Source organism: Pteronotus mesoamericanus, unplaced genomic scaffold (assembly GCF_021234165.1).
Source record: "Pteronotus mesoamericanus isolate MK-2021 breed Mesoamerican mustached bat unplaced genomic scaffold, CSHL_Meso_final scaffold_85, whole genome shotgun sequence".
NCBI classification, from domain to species: Eukaryota; Metazoa; Chordata; class Mammalia; order Chiroptera; family Mormoopidae; genus Pteronotus; species Pteronotus mesoamericanus.
Genome location: NW_026555329.1, coordinates 20,409,661 through 20,430,103, shown reverse-complemented (window position 1 = coordinate 20,430,103; position 20,443 = coordinate 20,409,661). Strand labels below are relative to the sequence as shown.

General features: G+C 37.4%; 1 protein-coding gene across 2 annotated transcripts in view; it reads left to right on the top strand.

The window, feature by feature from the left end:
* Positions 1–20,443, top strand: part of VPS50 (VPS50 subunit of EARP/GARPII complex) — a 128,925-nt gene that overhangs the window by 100,586 nt on the left and 7,896 nt on the right. For both annotated transcript variants that reach the window (XM_054564243.1, XM_054564240.1), the window contains 5 exons: positions 1,300–1,421; positions 9,045–9,125; positions 17,102–17,250; positions 18,063–18,159; positions 19,197–19,355. In XM_054564243.1, the coding sequence (XP_054420218.1) occupies positions 1,300–1,421; positions 9,045–9,125; positions 17,102–17,250; positions 18,063–18,159; positions 19,197–19,355 (608 nt within the window). The remainder of the gene's footprint in view (positions 1–1,299; positions 1,422–9,044; positions 9,126–17,101; positions 17,251–18,062; positions 18,160–19,196; positions 19,356–20,443) is intronic.

The following is a 20,443-nucleotide window of genomic DNA, read 5'->3' as shown; positions in this document are numbered from 1 at the left end:
AATTAAGACAGATGTACTCAGTTCTTAGGTAATACAGACATGGTTTTGATAGTAGACATTTCCATTAGAGTAAATTTGTCTTTTTTTCTACTTCCATTAATGTGTTTTCTCTTGAGTCATGGTGTCTTTAATAGTGCCAATTAAAATTTATAGCAGTTACATGAAGTAGAGCCAGTACCTGAATTATTTGCTCATTTGGAAATTAAGGAAATGGCTTGTTTTAACATCTTCTGTAGAAGAGCATTTTCTATAGATTTGCTTTTTTTCCCTATTATTTTCCATTAAAAAAAAAAACAAACCCAACTACACACAATTAGGGACTTATTCTTTATTATTTGATTTAGCCTATCTCCCATGCAGACTTCATATATATTGTTTATAAATGCATAAATTTTTAAAAAATATATTTAGACGGAGGGGAAGGGAGGAAGAGAAGAGAAACATCAATGTGTGGTTGCCTCTCTTGCACCCCCTACTGGGGACCTGGCCTGCAACCCAGGCCTATGCTCTGACTGGGAATCGAACTGGAGACTCTTTGTTTTGCAGGCCAGTGCTCAGTCCACTGAGCCACACCGGCCAGAGCTAAATACATAAATTTTGGTTTTTAATTTTGTGTGTGTGTAACTGTATCATGTTTAGAGGAAAGAAAATGAAATGTTGGCCTCTCCCAAAGGAAGGAATGTGGAGTATATGTTCTTGGCATTTTGAAAGTATTGAGCTGTTGAGTTATATATTGATAAAGTAGTGTTCTTGGTCTTGACATAAGATTTCACAAGGCTTGGATTTAAGGGAATGGGAAATGTCTTCCATGTGTCCTTTTTCTTCTTGCCTCTTTACTTTTCCTGTGTGTGTATAGGCTTATGAAAAACACCCTACGTTTTCTTAAGTACATTGTCTTCTGTTTTATTACACCTAAACATTTTTGAAGAAATTATTTTAAGCGGGATCTCCAAGAAATGAGGAATTGTGTCTTGCGCTTGTACGGTGTCAGTTGTAGGACAGCATAGGATTGCCATGAATATTTGACAAACAATAAAAATAATGATTTAAAAAATCTTTGTAGGTCTTATTTGTATCATTGCTGTCCAGTAGTACTTTCCAAGATGATATAACTGTTCTGTATGTTGCCATCCAGTACTGTAGCCACTAGCCATAAGTGACTGTTGAGCACTTGAAATTGTAGCTAATGTGGCTGGTGAATGTAATATTTCATTTAAAAAATATTTTGGTAAAGTATTTTATTGTCACTTTATAATTAATAGACTAATTTTAATTTTCTACTTAATTTTTTCTTTTTAGGTAAATATATGCAGATGATGAACATTCTGAAACCAATTGCCTTTGATGTCATCCATTTCATGTCTCAGCTATTTGATTATTATTTATATGCAATATACACCTTTTTTGGTCGGAACGATTCAGTAAGTCACCTTTGAGGGGAAACAAAGTGTCTTTTAAAATCTTTATTTTTTAAATGTAAAGTTTGGTTCATTCCCTCTGTATAAAATATACAAATAGCATTATTTTGAAAATTTTCCATCAAAAATCTAACAAAATTATTGATACCAGCTTTCTGTCTGCCTAATTGCCTTATTTATATGTTAATTTTAAGCTTTGATATGATAAACATATTGTATGTTATTCAAATTTTTGGCAGAAAAAAATATAGCATCTGTTTCTAACCTTGATGTTTCTGGCAGTGAAAAATGTGCAGGTTGCTTTGCTTAAATCTGGCCCAGTGTATAATTACTACATAGTAAATGAGACATTTTAAATACTGGCTAACAACTTTAGCAGACACTACTATGTTCAGAATATAATGGCAAATATTTATAAAAATAATTCAAAATCTTTGAGCTGAACCATCTGCCTGCCACAGAGTTAATGTTTCTGCTCCTTTTTGTGTTTCCAAAGCTCATACTGAGTTTATTTTTTTCTACTCCTAAGGAGAAAAACACAATATTTGGCAAGTAACTGACCTGAAATTTGAGAATTATTATGTGGTTCACTTAGATAGTTGATAGTTTTCTGTGCAAAAGCATACTGGTTTGTTCTATATATCATAATGCTCCTCATATACTGTATTTTGTACCTTTTAAAATGTGAATTTTAATGGATCACTACATTCATCATGTAAATGTTCATATTTTTACTGTGATTACAAGTATATAAAAGACATGATCTCTTAATATGGGACCTGAATTTCCTGTGTTCTTAATTCTCCAAAATGTTTCCTTAGAAAGAATTCTAATATAATCAGAGACAAAGTGTTGATGCAGAATTTATTACTATAAAATATATAGGGTCTGACAAATAACGCCCCCTTTTTACTATAAAATCTTTTATTACAAAGTCATAAGCATGTAATTCTATAACATAATGTCACACTCAAGCACACCATATGACATTTTAGGTGAAATGTTCAAAATAAAACCATAAATTATTACACCCATATCATTACCCTACCAACCACACTCAAGCAAGTGTGTTCTGCTGGTCCCTCTATACTAATTCCTCACTATGAATTTGGAAACTCAATATGTAAATGTTAAAGATGAAGGACATTCTAGAGTTTTAGTTAGTTGTCAGAATCTTTCAGTCTTCTAGATGAGTCTTCTGTCTTCTGGGCTATGCCTTTTGGCTAGTGCTGGCCAAGAGAAATTTTGCAGTAATGGAATATTCTGCATTTGCACTGCCCAGGATGGTAGACACTAGCCACATGTGGCCACTGAGCACTTGAAATTTGATGTGTGACTAAGGAACTAAAATTTTAAATTGTATTGAATTTTATCTAATTCGTCTTTATATATAAACAGCCACATGTGGCTAGTGACTGTGATATTGGCTAGAACAGTTCTAGACCATATCATTGATCAGATGTGTTAAAATAGAGTCCTTTGGAAGACTAATTGCTTTTCGATGTGACTTTCCAGCTGAGTATATTCTGCACAGATTTCTTTACAGTGAGGTTCACTAGAGCTTGAGAAAGTTAGCAAGTGTAGATAGTTAGGTGCTGATTGTAAAATATGCTGCGTATTTTATTTAAAATCTGTTATGTTGTAAAGAACACATTAATCTGATTTTTTTTTTATTAAAAGCATTTTCAATCCTTTTTTATTATAAGACTCAATAAAAACTATTTCATTGTGGTCACACAATTAGCTTTCACCTGCATGTTTACCCCTATGTGATATTAGAAACAGTTTGTATTATTTGAATTCAGTATTTTCAAACAATTAGCTGTGAGATGGAAGGTTCTACTCTTAACCTGGGTGTCTACCCATATATCATATTAGAGATAGTTTGTATTATATGAACCAGTACAAAATGTGCATATGAGTGCATATGGATGAGTAAATATAGCACTTACCCTGCCTCTTACTCATATTTTTTAAGACTTTTGCTACTATTAGGTTATGCTTAGTAATAGAAGCTTTTAGTTACCATGCATTGAATATTGAATATAGTCAGTGTATTGACTATTGAAATATATACATATATCTGTAATTAAAACAGTCTATAATTCAGACCTTATTATTTTTCATTTTTAAAAATGGAAGGAAACACTATTTAAAGCAAAACAAAAACTTTGCATCTCTATAAAAAGGAATTTTTCTGTACAATTTAGTATAAAAACTTCATCTGACTTTCTACTCATATTTTGCTTTGTTTACTTTTATATGCATTTAAAGTTTTAATGGGGCAAGGTTATATTCTCAGTTAGCTACTCTAAATAAATTTTGGAATGACAATCTAAATAGATGGCATAAATAAGCATATGCAGCAATATGATATTGAAGAGGTAGCTTTTACTTTCCTAAGAAGATAAACTTTTCAAGCCTATTAGAAAATCTAGAAGTTTCCATATCCAAATAAATGCTCCAAATTGCTTTGTTAAATAACTGTTGAGTCTTAGGTAGGTGGGATTGGAGGGGGAATCAGGTAATTAGTAGAATGATAAGAACAGACAGCTTGCCCCTGCTGCTTTCCCAGAAGACAGTGAAGTAGTGAATTTAGATAAGATACTGCTTGTGGAAGAATAAACATCTTTTCTCCAGGGTTCTATAAAGTCATTGGCTGGAAGACTAGAGTGTATGCACAAAGCTAAGGGACTCCTTCTCTTCAGAGCAGTTCGTCCTGAAACTCCTGCTCTACACTGAACTGGTTGTAACCCACTACATCATGCTCAGTTATATATCTAATCTATTTGATTCTATGATAATATTTTTCACAGGGTTACTTGCCTTGCTCCAGCCTTCCATTGTTCACCTCTTTAGTTACATCCTCTTTGCTTCTTCCTGTTCACATTCTCTTGTGAAGACCATTCTGTAGCTTACCTTAACACAGTAGTAAGCACATAGTAGATTCTTAGGGCATGTGGATTGATATCCTAATTGTTTCTTATCCACATAAATCTTACGAGGGTTCTTACTTGACAACAGTTTGTGAGCCTCATTTAAAGTTATAGTTCGTTAATGACACTTTTTTTGTAGAGAGTCTGTGATTCAGTATCTCAGCTTTTAAGAATGAATTAACACTCAGGGGTATGATGTACTAAGCCCTTTCTGGATGCTACTTCCTGCAGAAAACAGTGATAAAACCTGCCTGGTATACAGAGGGCAATTACCTGAAGTTCCTGGAGGAGAACGAGAGCCTAAGACTGTGATGGGGAGTTGATGCTAGCATGCAGGTTGGGGAAAGAGAAGCTATAAAAATAAATTACATCTTCATGGCCTTTACTCTAGGACTAAGTGATGTCCACATGGCACACGAGTGGAGGCAAGCACAATGAAACCTGCAATCTCTATGGATTGGGGAACCAGAAAAGTAAAACCAGGGTAAGGGGAAGTTCAGAAGGGAAAGGGCCAGAGAGAGGGTCCCAAATTCTGTCTACTCCTGTCTCTGACTAACCCATGAACCATTTTTATATGGAACAGACTGACTGTAGCCAAGCAAAGAAAAAAAATGTATGAACAGAAACTGAAGTTGCCACATAAGAGATAGTTTGTAATTCAAGCACAGCCAAGAAAATTACATACTGAAAACAAAGGAAACAGTACTCATTGGGGAAAAAGAACAGAATCCAGAATCTCCAGAATCAGATTGATGATACAATCCGACTTTACCCAGCATGCAATACATAGAACCAAAAGAAAGTGGACTACATCCTTAAGTAAAAAGAAAATCAGTCTAGTCTGACTTGAAGATGTTGGAACTAGGGGATAAGGAATTTAAATGGACTATTACACTGTCTTCAGTAAAGCAAAACAAACATTTTTTAAATGCATGGACATCCCAGTAGAGAAATAGGAAGTCCTAATAGAAACAGTAATAAAAAACAAACAAACAAACAGGGGAATCCTAGGACTAAAAAATACAACTTCACAATAAAAAAAAAAACAACACTAAAAATACTTAACAGCCAAATGGACATAATAGAAAAGAATTTGTGAACTTGAAACTAAACTAATAAAAATTATTCAAAATGAAATAGAGAAAAAAAGATTGTAAAACAAAAATGATCCAAAGCCTTATGAACATTTTAAGTAATATCAAATGGTCAAACATACATGTATTTGGAATACCAGATGGAGACAGGAGATAGAATGAGGTAGAAAAAATATTTGAAGAAACATTGGTCAGAACATGCAGATACAAGATACTAAAGGAACAGCAAGCAAAATAAGCACACAGAGACATGCAGTGGTTTACCTCCTGGTGAAACTGTCTCTTGAAAACTATAGTAGACATGACAGCCCTCCATCTCTTGCAGATTCTGCATCCCTAGATTTAACCAACTGAGGATGGAAAATATTCTGGGAAAAAAATTGTGTTGTTGCTGATATGTAGTATATAGTTAGGCCTACGATGGTTGTGTCCATACTGAATACATACAGACTTTTTTCTTATCATTATTTCCTTAACATTACAGTATAACAACTATTTACATTGATTTAAGTTTTATAAGTAATCTAGAGTTGGTTTAAAGAGTACAGGAGGATGTGCATAGGTTATTTGCAAGTACTACGCTATTTTATGCAAGGGGCTTGAGCATCCACAGATTTTGGTATCGGAGGGGGGTCCTGGAACCAATCTCTGCCTGATGCTGACTGTACATAAATGGACCAGTGATTTGATTAACAGCTGACTTCTTATGAAAAACTGTGCAGGTTAGAGGAGCATTAAACAATACCTTTCAGGTACTGAAAGAAAAGAAAAAAATGTCTATCCAGAATTTTATATCCAACAGAAACATGATTTAAGAATGAAGGTGAAATAAAGGTATTTTTGGATAAAAAGAGAAAATAAGAATTTGTCACCAACAGACATGTAATACAAGAAATGATGAAGTTTTTCGGGCTGAAGGTAAAAGGAGCAATATGAGAACAGGGGTCCTCAGAAAAAAATGTAGAGCATTGATAATGGAAGCTACTTGGAGAAATCCAAAAGATTATTTTTAGAAATTTTTACACTTAATTTCTTTATAAACCAGATAGTTGTTTAAACTGAAATGCTAACATTGTTTTCTGGAGTTCCTAATAAATGTAAAGGTATTACATATTGCAACTACAACAAGGTATGTAGGGGAATGTGGACTTAAACAAGATGGCAAGATTGTCATATATTATGTGAAGCAGTATGTTGTTAACACTATATGGCTGTGAAATGATACTGTAATTCATAGGACAACAATGAAAAATAATACAAAGAACTTTTAACTGTCTTGCCAACAGGAAAATTAAAATATAATTAAAAAAACCTCGTACATTCAGGAAAGGAGGAGCGAAGGAACTAAACGGAGATAGCATATAATAGTAGATGTAAACCCAACCAGTAATCACAACTGTTAATGGACTAAACACTCAAAAGGCAGAGATTGTCAGAATTGTTTACAAACAAAGCCCATACTTAATAACAAAAAACCTCAGTTGAAAGCAAGTGGATTATAAAGATACGCCATGCAGACAGTGATCATAAGGAGGCTGCATTAATATCAGATAAAATAAATTTGAACAAATGTATTACCTCAAATAGATGGATTCATAATAACGTAAGAGTGAATTCAACAGGAACACAGAATGATAATAAATGTGTATGCGTGTAGTAACAAAGATTCAAAATAGATGAAGCAATAATTGACAGAATGCAACAGAAAATGAAAAAAAATTGAATGATAGCTGGAGATTTTAACACCATGCAGTAACTAAATAGGATAAATAGACAGAAAATCACCTGTCTTCTAGCTGTATCTTCACAAGGCCTTTCCTCTGTGCTCCCTTGGAAGGAGAGCAAGCCTTTGGTGTCTCTTCCTTCTCAGGAGGGTACTAATCCCATTATGGGGACCCCACCCTCATGACCTCATCTAACCGTAGTTATCTCCCAAAAGCCCAGTGTCCAAGTAGCATTGCATTGGGGTTTAGGTTCCAACATATGAATTGAGGGTGGAGAGGAGCAGCAAACACTTTATGACATGAAGCATCTAGAATTTGTATACATTGCTTGTGAAAATGCAATATGGTACAGCGACTTTGGAAAACAGTATGGCAATACCTTATAAAGTTAAAAATATATGGACTGGAAATTGCTAGGTGTTCACGCAAGAGAACCGAAAATGTACATATACATAGACTATACATAAATATTCATAGTGGTTTTACTCAAGTAGCCAAACTGGAACCCAGTATTCATTGACTGGTGAACAAGTAAACAGAGTGTGCTGTATTCATACTATAGAATGCTAATTATTAAGAAATAAAAGAGCATGGAATACTAATAAACTTACAACATGGATGAGTCTCAAAAGGATGCTAATCACAAGAAGGAAGTTGAACACAAAGGACTATATGCTGTATGATTCCATTTATATGCAATTTTAGAAGAGGCAAAACTACAAGGACAGCAGATAAGGGGTTAAGTAAAAGTGGTGGAGGAGCTGAAGTGCAAAGGCAGGAGGACATTTTTTAAAGTGAGGGAACTCTTCTATATTTTGACTGCAGTTGCAGGTTACCAGGCTGTATACAAGAACCAAAATTGATTAAACTGTGCACTGAAAATGGCTGAATTTAACTATGTTTAACACCTAATTTAAAAAAATGAAGTTTAAAAACCTAGAAAAAATTAAATATTATAAAGTTACCATATAAAATTAGTTCATGTTTTACTATATCATGCCATCACACAACTGTTTTGGTTTGAGACTTTCTAACACATGTTGTGTAAATAATTTCTCATTCTTGTATCTCAGATAGGAAGGGATGAGGCACAGTAATGTGTGTGTATGCTTTCGTATACACACACACACACACACACACACACACATTTTCTATGACTCAGATTGTATATTTTATAGTTCACTGTTAATAAAGTTTTAAGCTTATTGGTTCATACAGAATATTATAACATTTTTCCAGATGTCTCTGTGTATCTATGATTACCTTTAAATTAAATTTTTATTCATCCATTGAATCATCATTCAAGGAGCCACCTTTTCATGGCCTAGCAGTCGAGTCTCACTTCTCATTTATGTTCTTGAATAAAGATTTCTATAAATGCTTTGACTTTGTTGTAGTGAAGAGAATTCTTTTTTTTGGAATGTTTACTGAGCATAACAAAAAACGTAATTTTTGAATGAAGATTTAGGCTGTCTCTAAATTGTGTTAAATAAGCAACACTATATTATTATGTTTCTACATAACTGTAACAGTGTACTGTTTTTAAGTATCTAAAATCTAAAGCTTTTTAAACTAAAAATAATAACTTGTAGGAAAGAAATTCTGCTAAACTCTCCTGATATTTCATTGGATTAATAGATGTTAGTGTGGCCTGTAAACACACATGTGTAAATAGTTCTCTTGTTATTGTGAGAGCTGAGATTTGAGTTCTTTGCTTGATGTTTTGGAATTTTTAAATGCAGTTTGGAAACCCTCTGAAGACTAAATGTCTGAGTGAAAATTCATTGGATTCTTTATTTTGGTTAATTTAAAGTTACAACATTCATAAGATAATCTCTGCAGTGATATCATGTGTTTTGTTTTCTTTTTCAGTTGGAATCAACAGGACTAGGCCTTAGTAGTAGTAGACTAAGAACAACTCTAAACAGAATACAAGAGAGCCTTATTGATATGGTAAGTAATCAGTTGGAATCAATTCTTTGGGGTTCTATATGACAGAAATTAGCCATTAATGAACTACGTATAAATATATGTCTACATGTATAGTGAGTGCCTGAGTCTCAGTATTACACAAAGTGGTCAGGGGAAGTAAAGTGGTTTCTTATAGTCTGACTGGAGAGAGAAAACAGAAGAATATGGTACTGGCTATATATCCAGTACAAGTTCAAGAGAGGAAAAGTGTATGTGCAAATTTCATGTCAGGTAATGACTAGAGGAGCAAGTGAGACTTGTACTAGACTTTGATGAACAGGCCTGGGCTTTGTTGGAAAAAGAAGGAAGGGCATTCAGATTAAGGTTCAGAGGCTGAGCAAGGAAAGGCCTTGAGGTGGAAGCGAGCCTGGCCCAGAGTTTGGCAGGTCTTTGTGATGGGGCACTGGTATAGGCTGAAGAGCTGTGTTACAGTGTTTCGGACCTTTATATGAGTGGCTTTGAAATTCCAGTCTGGGTTTAGTTGGCTCTGCAGTGGGAAGTCTGGATTCTTGACCATGTCACATGATGAAATGCATGTTCTAGGAAGATAGGTTAAGGTCGCAAAACAGGGCTAATGCTCTGTAGTGTTCACGCTGACATAAGCATTCAAAAACTTCTTTTTCCTTGTGGTTGGTTACTGTAGCCAGACATTTTTGTTGTTCAGTATGCTTTTCTGCACCTAGATTAACTCCAGGATTCTCCAAATTTTCGTTTGTTCCTTTACTTACCTAAACAAGCAGTCGTTTTCCTCTTTTCTTAAAAGCTCAATATTACCTGCATTCTTCTGTTACAATGTTTTTATAAAGCAATGTAATCATTCAGTCTTTTAACTAAAACTAAAGGAGTTTATCATCACCAAACCACTATTACATGAAATGCTAAAGGGACTTATTTAAGAAAAAGATCAAAACTATGAATTATAAAATGGCACAAAAATACATGTCTATCAACAATTGAATCTAAAAAAGAAACTAAGCAAAAAAGAAGAACAGGGACAGAATCATGGATATGGAGAACGTTTTGATGGTTTTCATGTGGGAGGTGGGTGGGGAAGAATGGGTGAAGAGGTGAGGGGATTAAGAAGTACAAATAAGCAGTTACAGAAGAGCCACAGGGATGTAAAGTACAGTGTAGGAAATGGAGTTGCCACAGAACTTACATGCATGACCCATGGACATGAACAATGGTGGGGCGATTGCCTGAGGGAGCTGGAAGTACTGGGTGAGGGGGGCAAGAGGGGAAAAATCAGGACAACTGTAATAGCATAATCAATAAAATATAATTTAAAAAAAAAGAAACACTTATTGAAGTAATTATGATATGTTGGCATTTCTGTAGTGCTGGGAGTGCCTCAGTGCACAAAAGAGGTAATTCTTGGCTTCTTGGAACTTGTATTTTCTTCGGGCAGAGAAACAGATCAATATATAATAGAGTGTCAGATCCTTCTAAGTGCTAAGAAGAAAATGAAGTAGAGTGATAGGGTGGTGGTCTTGGAGCAGAGAGGTGAATAAAGCAGGAGGCATGTGCCGGTAACTCAGGCGAGCGCAGGAAATAACCTGTATCCATCTCATCACCTCCCTTACCATTTGGATATATTTTTGCCTTGCACATATTTGGAAATATGTACATATGAAAGTGTATATATATATATATATATATTTTTCATAACACTGTGGCACATGGCATTTCTTCAGTAAATTTTTATAGTGTAAATAAACAAACTCCAGTCTGTGAGTCTTGTGTCTCCTGGCTTAACCTGGCTTGTTTTCTTGGCCTCATGTATTTAACCCTGATCTTTATTTTCAGAGTAAAATCTCCTTGTTTGACTTAGCCTTTTTTTTTTTGTCTTTGAAAGTCCTTTGGCTTTCAACCTCATTGGCAGTTATCTATGTTTTGATTTTGCTTCTCCTTGTTTGATACTGAGTATAACCTTTACCATTGGATCTTTGTCTGTTGCTAAAGTTTTTCTTGCTTCTCACTTGCCTCAAGATTGATGGGCTGAATTTACCCCTAGAGTCATTCACTCTGATGTCTTCCATCATCTCCTCTGGTTACTAGCTTATGATGGTCAAACCATCGTCCCAGATTTGACCCTTAAGGTGTGGATTGAATGCTTCAGATTTTGCCATCCAGTGTTTAATGAAATAGCATCACCTAGTCAACAGTGGGACCACACTAGGGGTTCTTTGACACAAGCTGCCCCATCTCCTGATAACAGTGCATCCATAGTATCTGTTTGACCACTTCTGTGTTCATTAGATACATTTTTTCCTGCGTACCATGGTGTAGTAGTTAGATTTAGAAATGTGTTTGTAAAAACCAACCATATCTCCCTTCCCAAATAAATAAGTCTGTCTTTCTCTTTGGCACCTTGTCTTGTAAAGATATCTTTTCTTTACATCCTTATTCTTCCCATCTCTTAAAGACAGCACTTTGGACCAGAGGCTGTGCAATGATTCTGGTTTCTGAGGTATGCTGACCTCTGACCTCTCCGTGGCCCTTACTCCTTTGGAGGATAAGCCTCTACAGCCATATATTAGAAGTTGTCCTGAAATTTTCCATTAGTTTTCAGTGTCTTGCATGTTAAATTATTACTCATACTGATAAGCATTGGTTTATTATTTTAGAAAATACATCTGTCATTTACTAGGCCTTGATCTCCGGTTTTTGTAAGCTGGTGTATTCTTTTTCTTCACCTCATTAATTTGCATCAAGATTGTCAGGGAATATTAGTTGATTTCTTATTGAGTACATTTGTTTGCTATTAATATATAGCCTAATCAATTTGGGAAAACTAGATTGAAGTAGTATTTTTCTTTATATTTTTCGTTAGTCACAATTTTAAACAGTATTTTTTTAGTTATTTTATTTTCTCTGTATTTATTTTCTAAGTTTTGCTTAGCTGTAAAAAGCAAATAGGATCATTATGTTCTTAAAGATGCCACCTGAAATTGTTTATCATAAAGTCAAAGTAAACTAAGAAAATTTGTTTGACACATCACATAAAGTCTACGAAAAAGAGTCTCATAAGGGAAGGGTAGGAAAGGAGCGGGTCCAGGCGATAATGGCACCGGAAATGTGAATTTTCCACTATCCACTTGGCGGTGCTGAATTGTTTGCTTAAGACCTTTGGCCAACTTTAAATCTTTGATAATAAAAATGTATTTTAAATTGGTCCATAAAGGTTCATAAATACGAATTCTCTTAGTAGTAATAATTGGTGGCAGGAAAGGCTAAAAAGAATAGGATGTTCCCTGTGAGAATAAAGAATGATTAAGGTTTTATTTGTCAGTGTCTTCAAAAGGTTTATATCCTTTCCTGATTTCACTGGTGTAACCGAGACACTGATCCATTTCAGTGAGCAGTACGCACGTTCCATTTATTTATATCAGCTTGACATTTGTGAGACTCTCTTGCTCTCTTCAGGCATTACTTCCCTATATGTAAACAATGAACTCTAGCCTTTCAGCAGGTAATTACCATAATTTTATGCCTGCCTACGAGCTGTGGAAGGAGGGACCTCACCACATTTGAATTGGAGGTAGGCAAGGAGCTAGTGAGGTAGGTGCTTTGGCCTGTCCTGTGACACCCAAATAGAAACCACATTTCCCTCCAGCTACACATGATGGCCTCTCTCTGCCTTCCATCACCTTTTAGTTCCTTCTTCTTCTATCCTAAATTCACCAGTTAGTATCTAAATTCAGATAAGCTTTTAATAGTAAATGTGTTGTCTGCGTCATGATAGCTGATCATAAAAGGATGAAACTCAGAGTAACTCTGTTACTGTTACTATAAATGTATGGTATTCATAGTTATCCTGGAGCTATTTTGAGTGGGAGATTATACAGTATTGGCAGAAAGTTCTTGTCAATTTTTTAAGTACAAAATATTTTAAAAGAGCACATGCTCAATGCTTAAAAGGAGACTTTGTTGTACTTGTAGAGTATAACACTTCATAGAAGGAAGCTTATCTGTGCTCATTTAACCTGTAGAGTATTCATACACAGAGGGTAGCTGTCAGCTTCTGATTGAACCTCCCCTTCCACCAGGAACTCATAACTGCCCAACACAACCCTCCCTGCTTAACACCCTGCCTGATTGCCTGTGCTTTGTTACGATGCAGCCAAATCCATCTTGCTGGGACTCTCTTCTGTGACTCCTGCTTTTGCCCCACTGGGGCTGCTTTGGCTAGCCTGGTCATATGGCCGAGGGAGTTTTCTCTTCTCCCAGTTCCTTTATTAGTTTTTCTCGTTTCAAGGTTTCAGTTTTCCTTACCATTCTTTGACTTGTTCTGAAATGGATATTCACAACTCTAAACTAAGAAAAGACACAGAGTGCTACAGGAGGTATTGGAAGTAGAAGGCAAAGAGCTCTGTGATGAGCGGACAAGACTCGGGGGATGCACAATAATTGGGTAGCTATCTTTTTTTTAAATTCTCACCTGAGGACATGCTTATTGATTTTAGAGAGAGAGGGAGAGAAACATTGATTGGTTGCCTCTCATATACACCCCAACTAGGGCCGAACCTGCAACCTAGACATATGCCCTGACTGGGCGTTGAACCTGTGACCTTTCAGTTTACGGAGTGATGCTCCAGCCAACTGAGCCACACTGGCCAGGGCCGGGTAGTTGTCTTTACTGTTTTTTTTCTCTTTCACATTTCCTTCTTTTTTAATTAAATTTATTCAATGACATTGGTTAATAAAATTATATATGTCTCGAGTGTACAATTAAGTGATACATTGTCTCTATGTCGCATGGTGTGTTTACCACCCAAAATCAAGTCTCCTTCTGTCGCCATATATTTGACCCCCTTTACTACCCCTCCACCCCTCTTTGCCTCTGGTAGCCACCATACCATTGTCTGTTTCTATGAATTTTTGTTTGTTTTTCTTGTTTGTTCATTTATTGTGCATATTGAGTTCCTAAATACTTTATGGAAGACCAGAGGTCTCTCTAGTGGAAGAAGCAGATGAAGAATAAATGACTGTCTCATTTAGCATCAGATTGTTTTGAGAGTTATGAAGAACTAGGGAAGAAGGGTAGAAAGAGCGAAAAAAGCATGCGATTTTGTTTAGGTGATCAGAAAAGGTCTCTCTGAGAAAGTGACATTGAAGTAGATCCCTGAAGGGAGAGTAGGGAAGTGAGCCACCTGAGTGAGAGTTTATTTATTCAGCAGTCACTCATTTAGTGCCTGTTGATCAAGCATGATGCCAGGCACTTTCTCAGAGTTCAGGATACAGTTTTGGTGGGTAGGGGGAATAAGACAAAACTCCCTGCCTGTGTGCAGCTTACTTTCTAGTAAGGAGGGGATGTTTGGGGGGGAAATGTTTTAGTTGAGGGAACGTGCAAAGACCTGGAGGTGTGAACCATAGTTGGCCTATTCCAGGAGCAGCAAAGAGGCCAGTGTAATTGTAATGAAGGAAGCAAGATGGTAGTGATAGATGAAACCAGAGAGGAAGCCAGAGCCTAGATCATGTAGAGCCTTTGGATTTTACTTTAAGGAAGGCAGGAAGCCACTGAAGAGCTTTAAGCAGAATTGACATGATCTGCCTTCATTATTTAAAAGAGAATTACTTTGGCTGCAATATGTAACAGAGAGAGAGATGAAGTAGTTTCTACCAAAAAGTTACCAGAGGAGATAGAGAGACATGGTCAGATTCTGGACCCATCAAGATTTTTTGATGGATTGTAAGTGAGGTATGATACTGAGAGTAGTCAAGGATGACATCTGACTTCTGGAGAAGGGAAGTCCCATGGGTGGAAATAGATAAGACTTTTAGAAGGGACACATTTGAACAGGACATCCAGAGTTCACTTTCAGAGGTTAAATGTACTAAAGGTGAGAGTGAGGTAAGGTGAGTAGGTAAACTGGGGGCTCTTGGTAGGTGGGTGGCATTTAAAACTGTGCGGCTGGATGAAATGCGCTAGGGAGCAGAATGTAAATGAGCAAAGTCTGAGGACTGAACTGTAAGGCTCTTTGGTGTTTAAAGGCCAGGGAGAGGAGGACAGACTAGCAAAGGAGTCTGAAAAGTATACAGTGGTATAGGAGAAAAACCAAGAGGGTGTGTTCTGGGACTAAGTGAAGAAAGGTTTTCAGGATTCCCCATGCAAAATGCTGCAGATCGGGTAAGGAATATGGGTACTTAGAACAGACTGTTGGGTTTGGCCGTAAGGCCGTCGGGATCCTTGATAGCTGCTGCTTTTGAGTGGGGCAGTGGAAAGCCTGATCAGAATGGGGGGGAAATGAAGACTCTTACCATCCTCATTGTTACCATTATCTCTGTCAGTTAGACTGTTCGAAGGCCTGCTAATGCCAGGAGGCATGCCAGGGGCTTGAGTCGCAAAGATGATGGAACTTGTCCCTACGCTGAGAACTCACAACGATGGGGGCGGGGGCAGTAACTGGTAAAGTGGACTTTATGTCACAGGCAAATGTATATGTGTTGATAACAGTAACACAGGTAAGAACATTATAAAGAGAAGGAGAATATGAGCTCAGAGTTAAGAAACGAGGAGAGAGCTAGGCAGACAAGGGGAAGAGAGTTGGCGAGCGGGAGTGTCAGTGGGACACGTGTAGCAAGTGGTCAGTGTGGCTAGGTCTTGGGGATTAGAAGATTACCTTGAAACGAGGCTGGCAGGGTAGCGGGTGTCATTTGTAAAGGTAGTATCATATGAGGTTAGGCTTTCTCCTGCATGGACTGGATAGTCATTTGGGATGTTTAAACTAGAGAGTAGGGTGGTCTAAAATGTCTTCATTTTAGAAAGATCACCTGTGTTTTATAGAGAAATAAGCCAGTTAAACCTGTAGAAAATGGAGCAGAAACAGGATGAACTAGTGGGAGAAGTCTCTGTTAGGGGACTTGTAGAATGATAGTTCAGTTCAGAATGTGGTGGCCTTGGTCCTGATGAAGTGGTGACACGAGGAAGAAACACACGAGAGAGGTGTCTGTTTGGACGTGACGCAGGCGAGGAGCACAGGGGTCATGAATGATTCCGGGGTTCCTCAGGGGTGCGGTCTGGCAGGTGGCAAGCACACACTCACCAGAATTAAATTAAATAGCACAAGCAACCAGGTGATACCAAACAGTATGTAATTTTGTGAAATTTTTTTTTTTTTAAAGGAATGGGATGATTATTTTCCTTTTTTAGTAGAAGGAAATAAATAATGGAACTACAACATTGATTAACTTGCATAGTTCCCTTATCCTGATTCTCCCTAAAGAAAGCATGGTTGGCCCCCAAATAACTAATGAATAATTAGAGATTGAAAAGCAATAATATCTTTTAGTAGAAAATAAGATATGGAAAAGAATTAATGAAGAATAAAACCATTTTCTAACTTTGTGCATGTCTAATTTCTGTGCTTTAATTTTCTTTGAGGATCTTTTAAAGCTCAACACACCCTGCTTTGGGGGCATCTCTTTCTCTTATTCCCATTAACCATCTTCTTTCTCATCAATAATCTGTCCCAGACAGACACAATACAGTTGGTTCTGTTTCAGTTTATAACACATTCAAACCCTGCATCCTTGAGATTATACCAAAGTTACCTTGATTAGGTTTGGGCGTGCGATGGTTAGTCACACCATAATTTTGGTATTTACCAGCTTAGTTCTCAAGAGGCAATCTTGTTTTCCCTCATTTACAAGTTCTTGAAGGGCATCTCACTACTGCCTTTGTGAAACATCTCTCAAGTCAGGAGATTCCTCCTGTTGGCCAACTTTAAGTCATGCACAGATAGCAGCAAATAGAGTTGGGTCATTTTCACTTTGTATAAAAAGGAAAGTTCCAATAGTTAGGAAATACAAGAGGGGGAAAAAAGAACAGGAACTAAATGTAATTAATGCATGCCTAAGCATGTGTTAATTTTAGCTCCAGTTCGGTAAAATCACATGGTTTATTACTATTACATTTGCTATTTCAGACTGTGTATGTATGTATGTTGTATTTTCAGGAAGTTTCAGCTGATCCGACTGCCACGCTCACAGCAGCAGAAGAGAGAAAGGAGAAGGTACCGAGCCCACACCTCAGCCACCTAGTAGTTTTGACGTCTGGGGATACACTGTATGGGCTGGCGGAAAGAGTAGTAGCCACAGAATCCTTGTAAGTTGTTAAAAACAGTTGCCTTGCCAATATTTAAGAAAGGTTATTAAAGTAAATATTGCATAGACTTCTAGATCTATACAAATTCCACTTCCAAATATTACTTATGTATTTCTGAGAAGTAAATCCTAAAATAGATTACCAGTGGATTTTTAAAATCCACTAGTTGACCCTTGAAATCACCAAGAGTGTTTTCTGACCTTTATAAATCCCCCAGTTCTTAATACATTTGAAGCATATAACTTTCTAAAATGTAGTCAATTATAACTTAAGAATTTTTGGGTACGTAACAAAAAATAGAGAAAAACAGTGCGGCTGCCAGCAGTGTTGCAGCCAAATGACTCGACTCCTGCACACCAGCTTGTTGACCTGAGGTTCACATGTGTATGTCTCAGCCAGTTTAGTTTGTTGTATGTTATGAATGTTTGGGTAACTTCCGAAAAGTGTTGTGAATTCACGAGCCTATTGTATATAATTAAATAGGATCTTTAAAAGAAATCCTTTCAAACCTTTCTGCAATCTTTTATGTTATGTGTGCTCCTATCTTAACACACAAAGCAGCATAGCTCTACACAGTGGAATCCTGATTATCTTTTTCAAAGTCACCCTTCTTCCATCTCAGGTCACATTCAGGGATAGGCTGGCTTTAATTGTTGTGTAGATAAGCCTGTCAAGAGGGAGTTCACTGAGGTGGAAAATAATTTTAATTGTTAAACTTTTGCTTAGAGACCTTAAAGATTACTTATACAAAAGTATCGGCAGGCTTTAAATCCTGTACTTTGTTTACAACGTGGGTTATTTATTCCTTTCAGAGTATTCTTGGCTGAACAATTTGAGTTTCTTCAGCCGCATCTGGATGCTGTGATGCCTGCCGTCAAAAAGCCCTTCCTCCAGCAGTTCTATTCTCAGGTCAGAGATGGCCAGTCTTCTGTGTCATTTCAACTGTGAGCAAGATAAGACTGCCACGTGTTATTTAGGTGTTTTTGTTGTTATTGTTGTTGTTGTGTTTAAATAGTGGTCAGTTTCTAAATCCCAGGAGAGCTGGATTAGCATATTGGTTTATTCACTCCTGAACTCCTGTATTAAATACTTATTGAGACTTTTAGTGTAGTGAGAGAGAAAGCCAATTTATTTAAAGTATAAAAAGGTTGAAAAGCAGCAGTGGCAGGGTGTTTAATCTTGACTGCAGGAGGGAAGGGGGTGTGATTGGAAGCAGGTGGTCAAGAAAGGCTATCTGGAGGAAGTGATGTTTAAACTTGACCAGCCAGGCGAGTGAGGAGTGTATTCCAGATTGAGGGAAGGATTTACACAGAGGGCAGCAGGTGAAGGCACGCATGGTGCACTGAGCAGCTGAGAACAACCCAGACTGTCAGAGCAGGGAAGCGGGCTGGTGATGAGAAAGATGGGGGGGTCGGCGGGAGCCACACAGTGTACCGTGCAGCCAGGAGAGGTTGGACTTCATTCCAGTGGTGCTGGGAAGCTACTGGAGGATTTGAACCAGGTGAGTGGTGTGGTCAGATGTGTGTTGTAGAAAGTGTGCTTTGGCGGCAGTGTGAAGGAAGGGCTTTGGATGGCAAGCCTGGAGGCCGGGGGACTGGCTCGAGGGCTCTCACAGAAATGCAGGGAAGATATGATGGAACCCTGAGGTGGGGGAGCAGGGGTTGGAATGGAGAGAAGTGAGAGTTGGAGAAGTATTTGCTGGTCTCCAGGAAAATCCGTGGTTCCTTCAGAGTTGTGTGGTCTGGGTCCTCAAGTGTATCAAATGTCTCAAAATTATGTTTTGAGTAAGACCTTTGCCCTCGAATTAAAGTATTTTCATTAATATAAATCTGGAAATAGATAGTTTTATTTTCAGGCATCATATATACTTGAAATAGGAGCATAATCTTTATAAATCTGATACTTTTAGAAAACATTCCTTCTTATTTCTGTGAAATTTATTTCAGACAGTCTCAACTGCCAGTGAACTACGGAAACCAATTTACTGGATTGTAGCAGGTAAAGCCATTGATTATGAACAAATGCTGCTCCTGATGGCAAATGTGAAATGGGATGTAAAGGAAATTATGTCGCAGCACAACATATACGTAGATGCATTGTTAAAGGCAAGTACTCTGGGAAACATCTTTGTTAAAGACGCTTCTGCTAAGAGAACTGTTCCTACAATTGCAGTGGCTCTAAAGTAGTGAGATTATAGTTACCGTGATAACTGTAGCATCGTGATATTAAAGTCCCTGCATTGGATTAGGCTTAATTTCCAAATTGTGTTGTTTTTGACTCAGGAATGCTTTGTAGATTTTTTTGTTTAATTCACTGATTTTCCTCTTTGGGTTAGAATTTGACTGGCACGGCTTGGCTGACAGTCATACTGTGTAATCCCAGTAGCCGTGACTGTCAAGACAAGAAGATACTTCTGCAGTTGTGTATATTCATTAGCAAGAGACCATACCATACACCTGATGATTCTAAGTTGTCTTTTGCAGAAATCATATTACCTTTGGATTTAATGATTTAAAACATAATGATAAAACATTTCAAAGTTTTTCTGGAAAGAATTATAGCCACTTTTTGAAACTGTATTCATGATGAGATATATATGAATTACCTGACAAGTCCCAGCACTGATCTAGGTGCTGGCATTGTAGTTGTGAAGAAGGAGTTCACATGCCCTGAAAGAATAAATAAGCAGAAGAGGGACAGAGAGTGGCAGGGTATGAGTGGAGGAGTAGTATCACTTACTTGCTTGTGGTCAGAGGAGGACTCTCATACCCTGAAAACTGAGGAGAGGCCCAGAGGAAGTGAGGAAGAGAGCCGTGTGGGTGTCTGAGGTGAGGAAAGAGCATCTGAGAAAATGAAAACCAGCTTTCAGGAAAATTCTGTTTTTTACATCTGTTAGTGAAAAAAAATTGGCCCTTCTTAAGCTCCTGACTTTTACCTCATTCATTCACACAAACATTTTACCTGCTTCCAAGGCGATGAATAACAGCCTGGGACACTTGAGAACCAGTGAACAAAGCCAGAGAGCAAAGCCGAGAGAGCAGTGGAATTCATCCAGAGTGCCAGCTCCCAGCAGTGCACCGTCCCCTTCCAGGGCCGGGTTGAGTTTCGGGAGTCTGTCCCCAGACTCACGGACGTAAGGGTGCCAAGATAAGTTAGCAGTGTCTAGGGGTTATCGGGAGATCTAAGGGGCAGT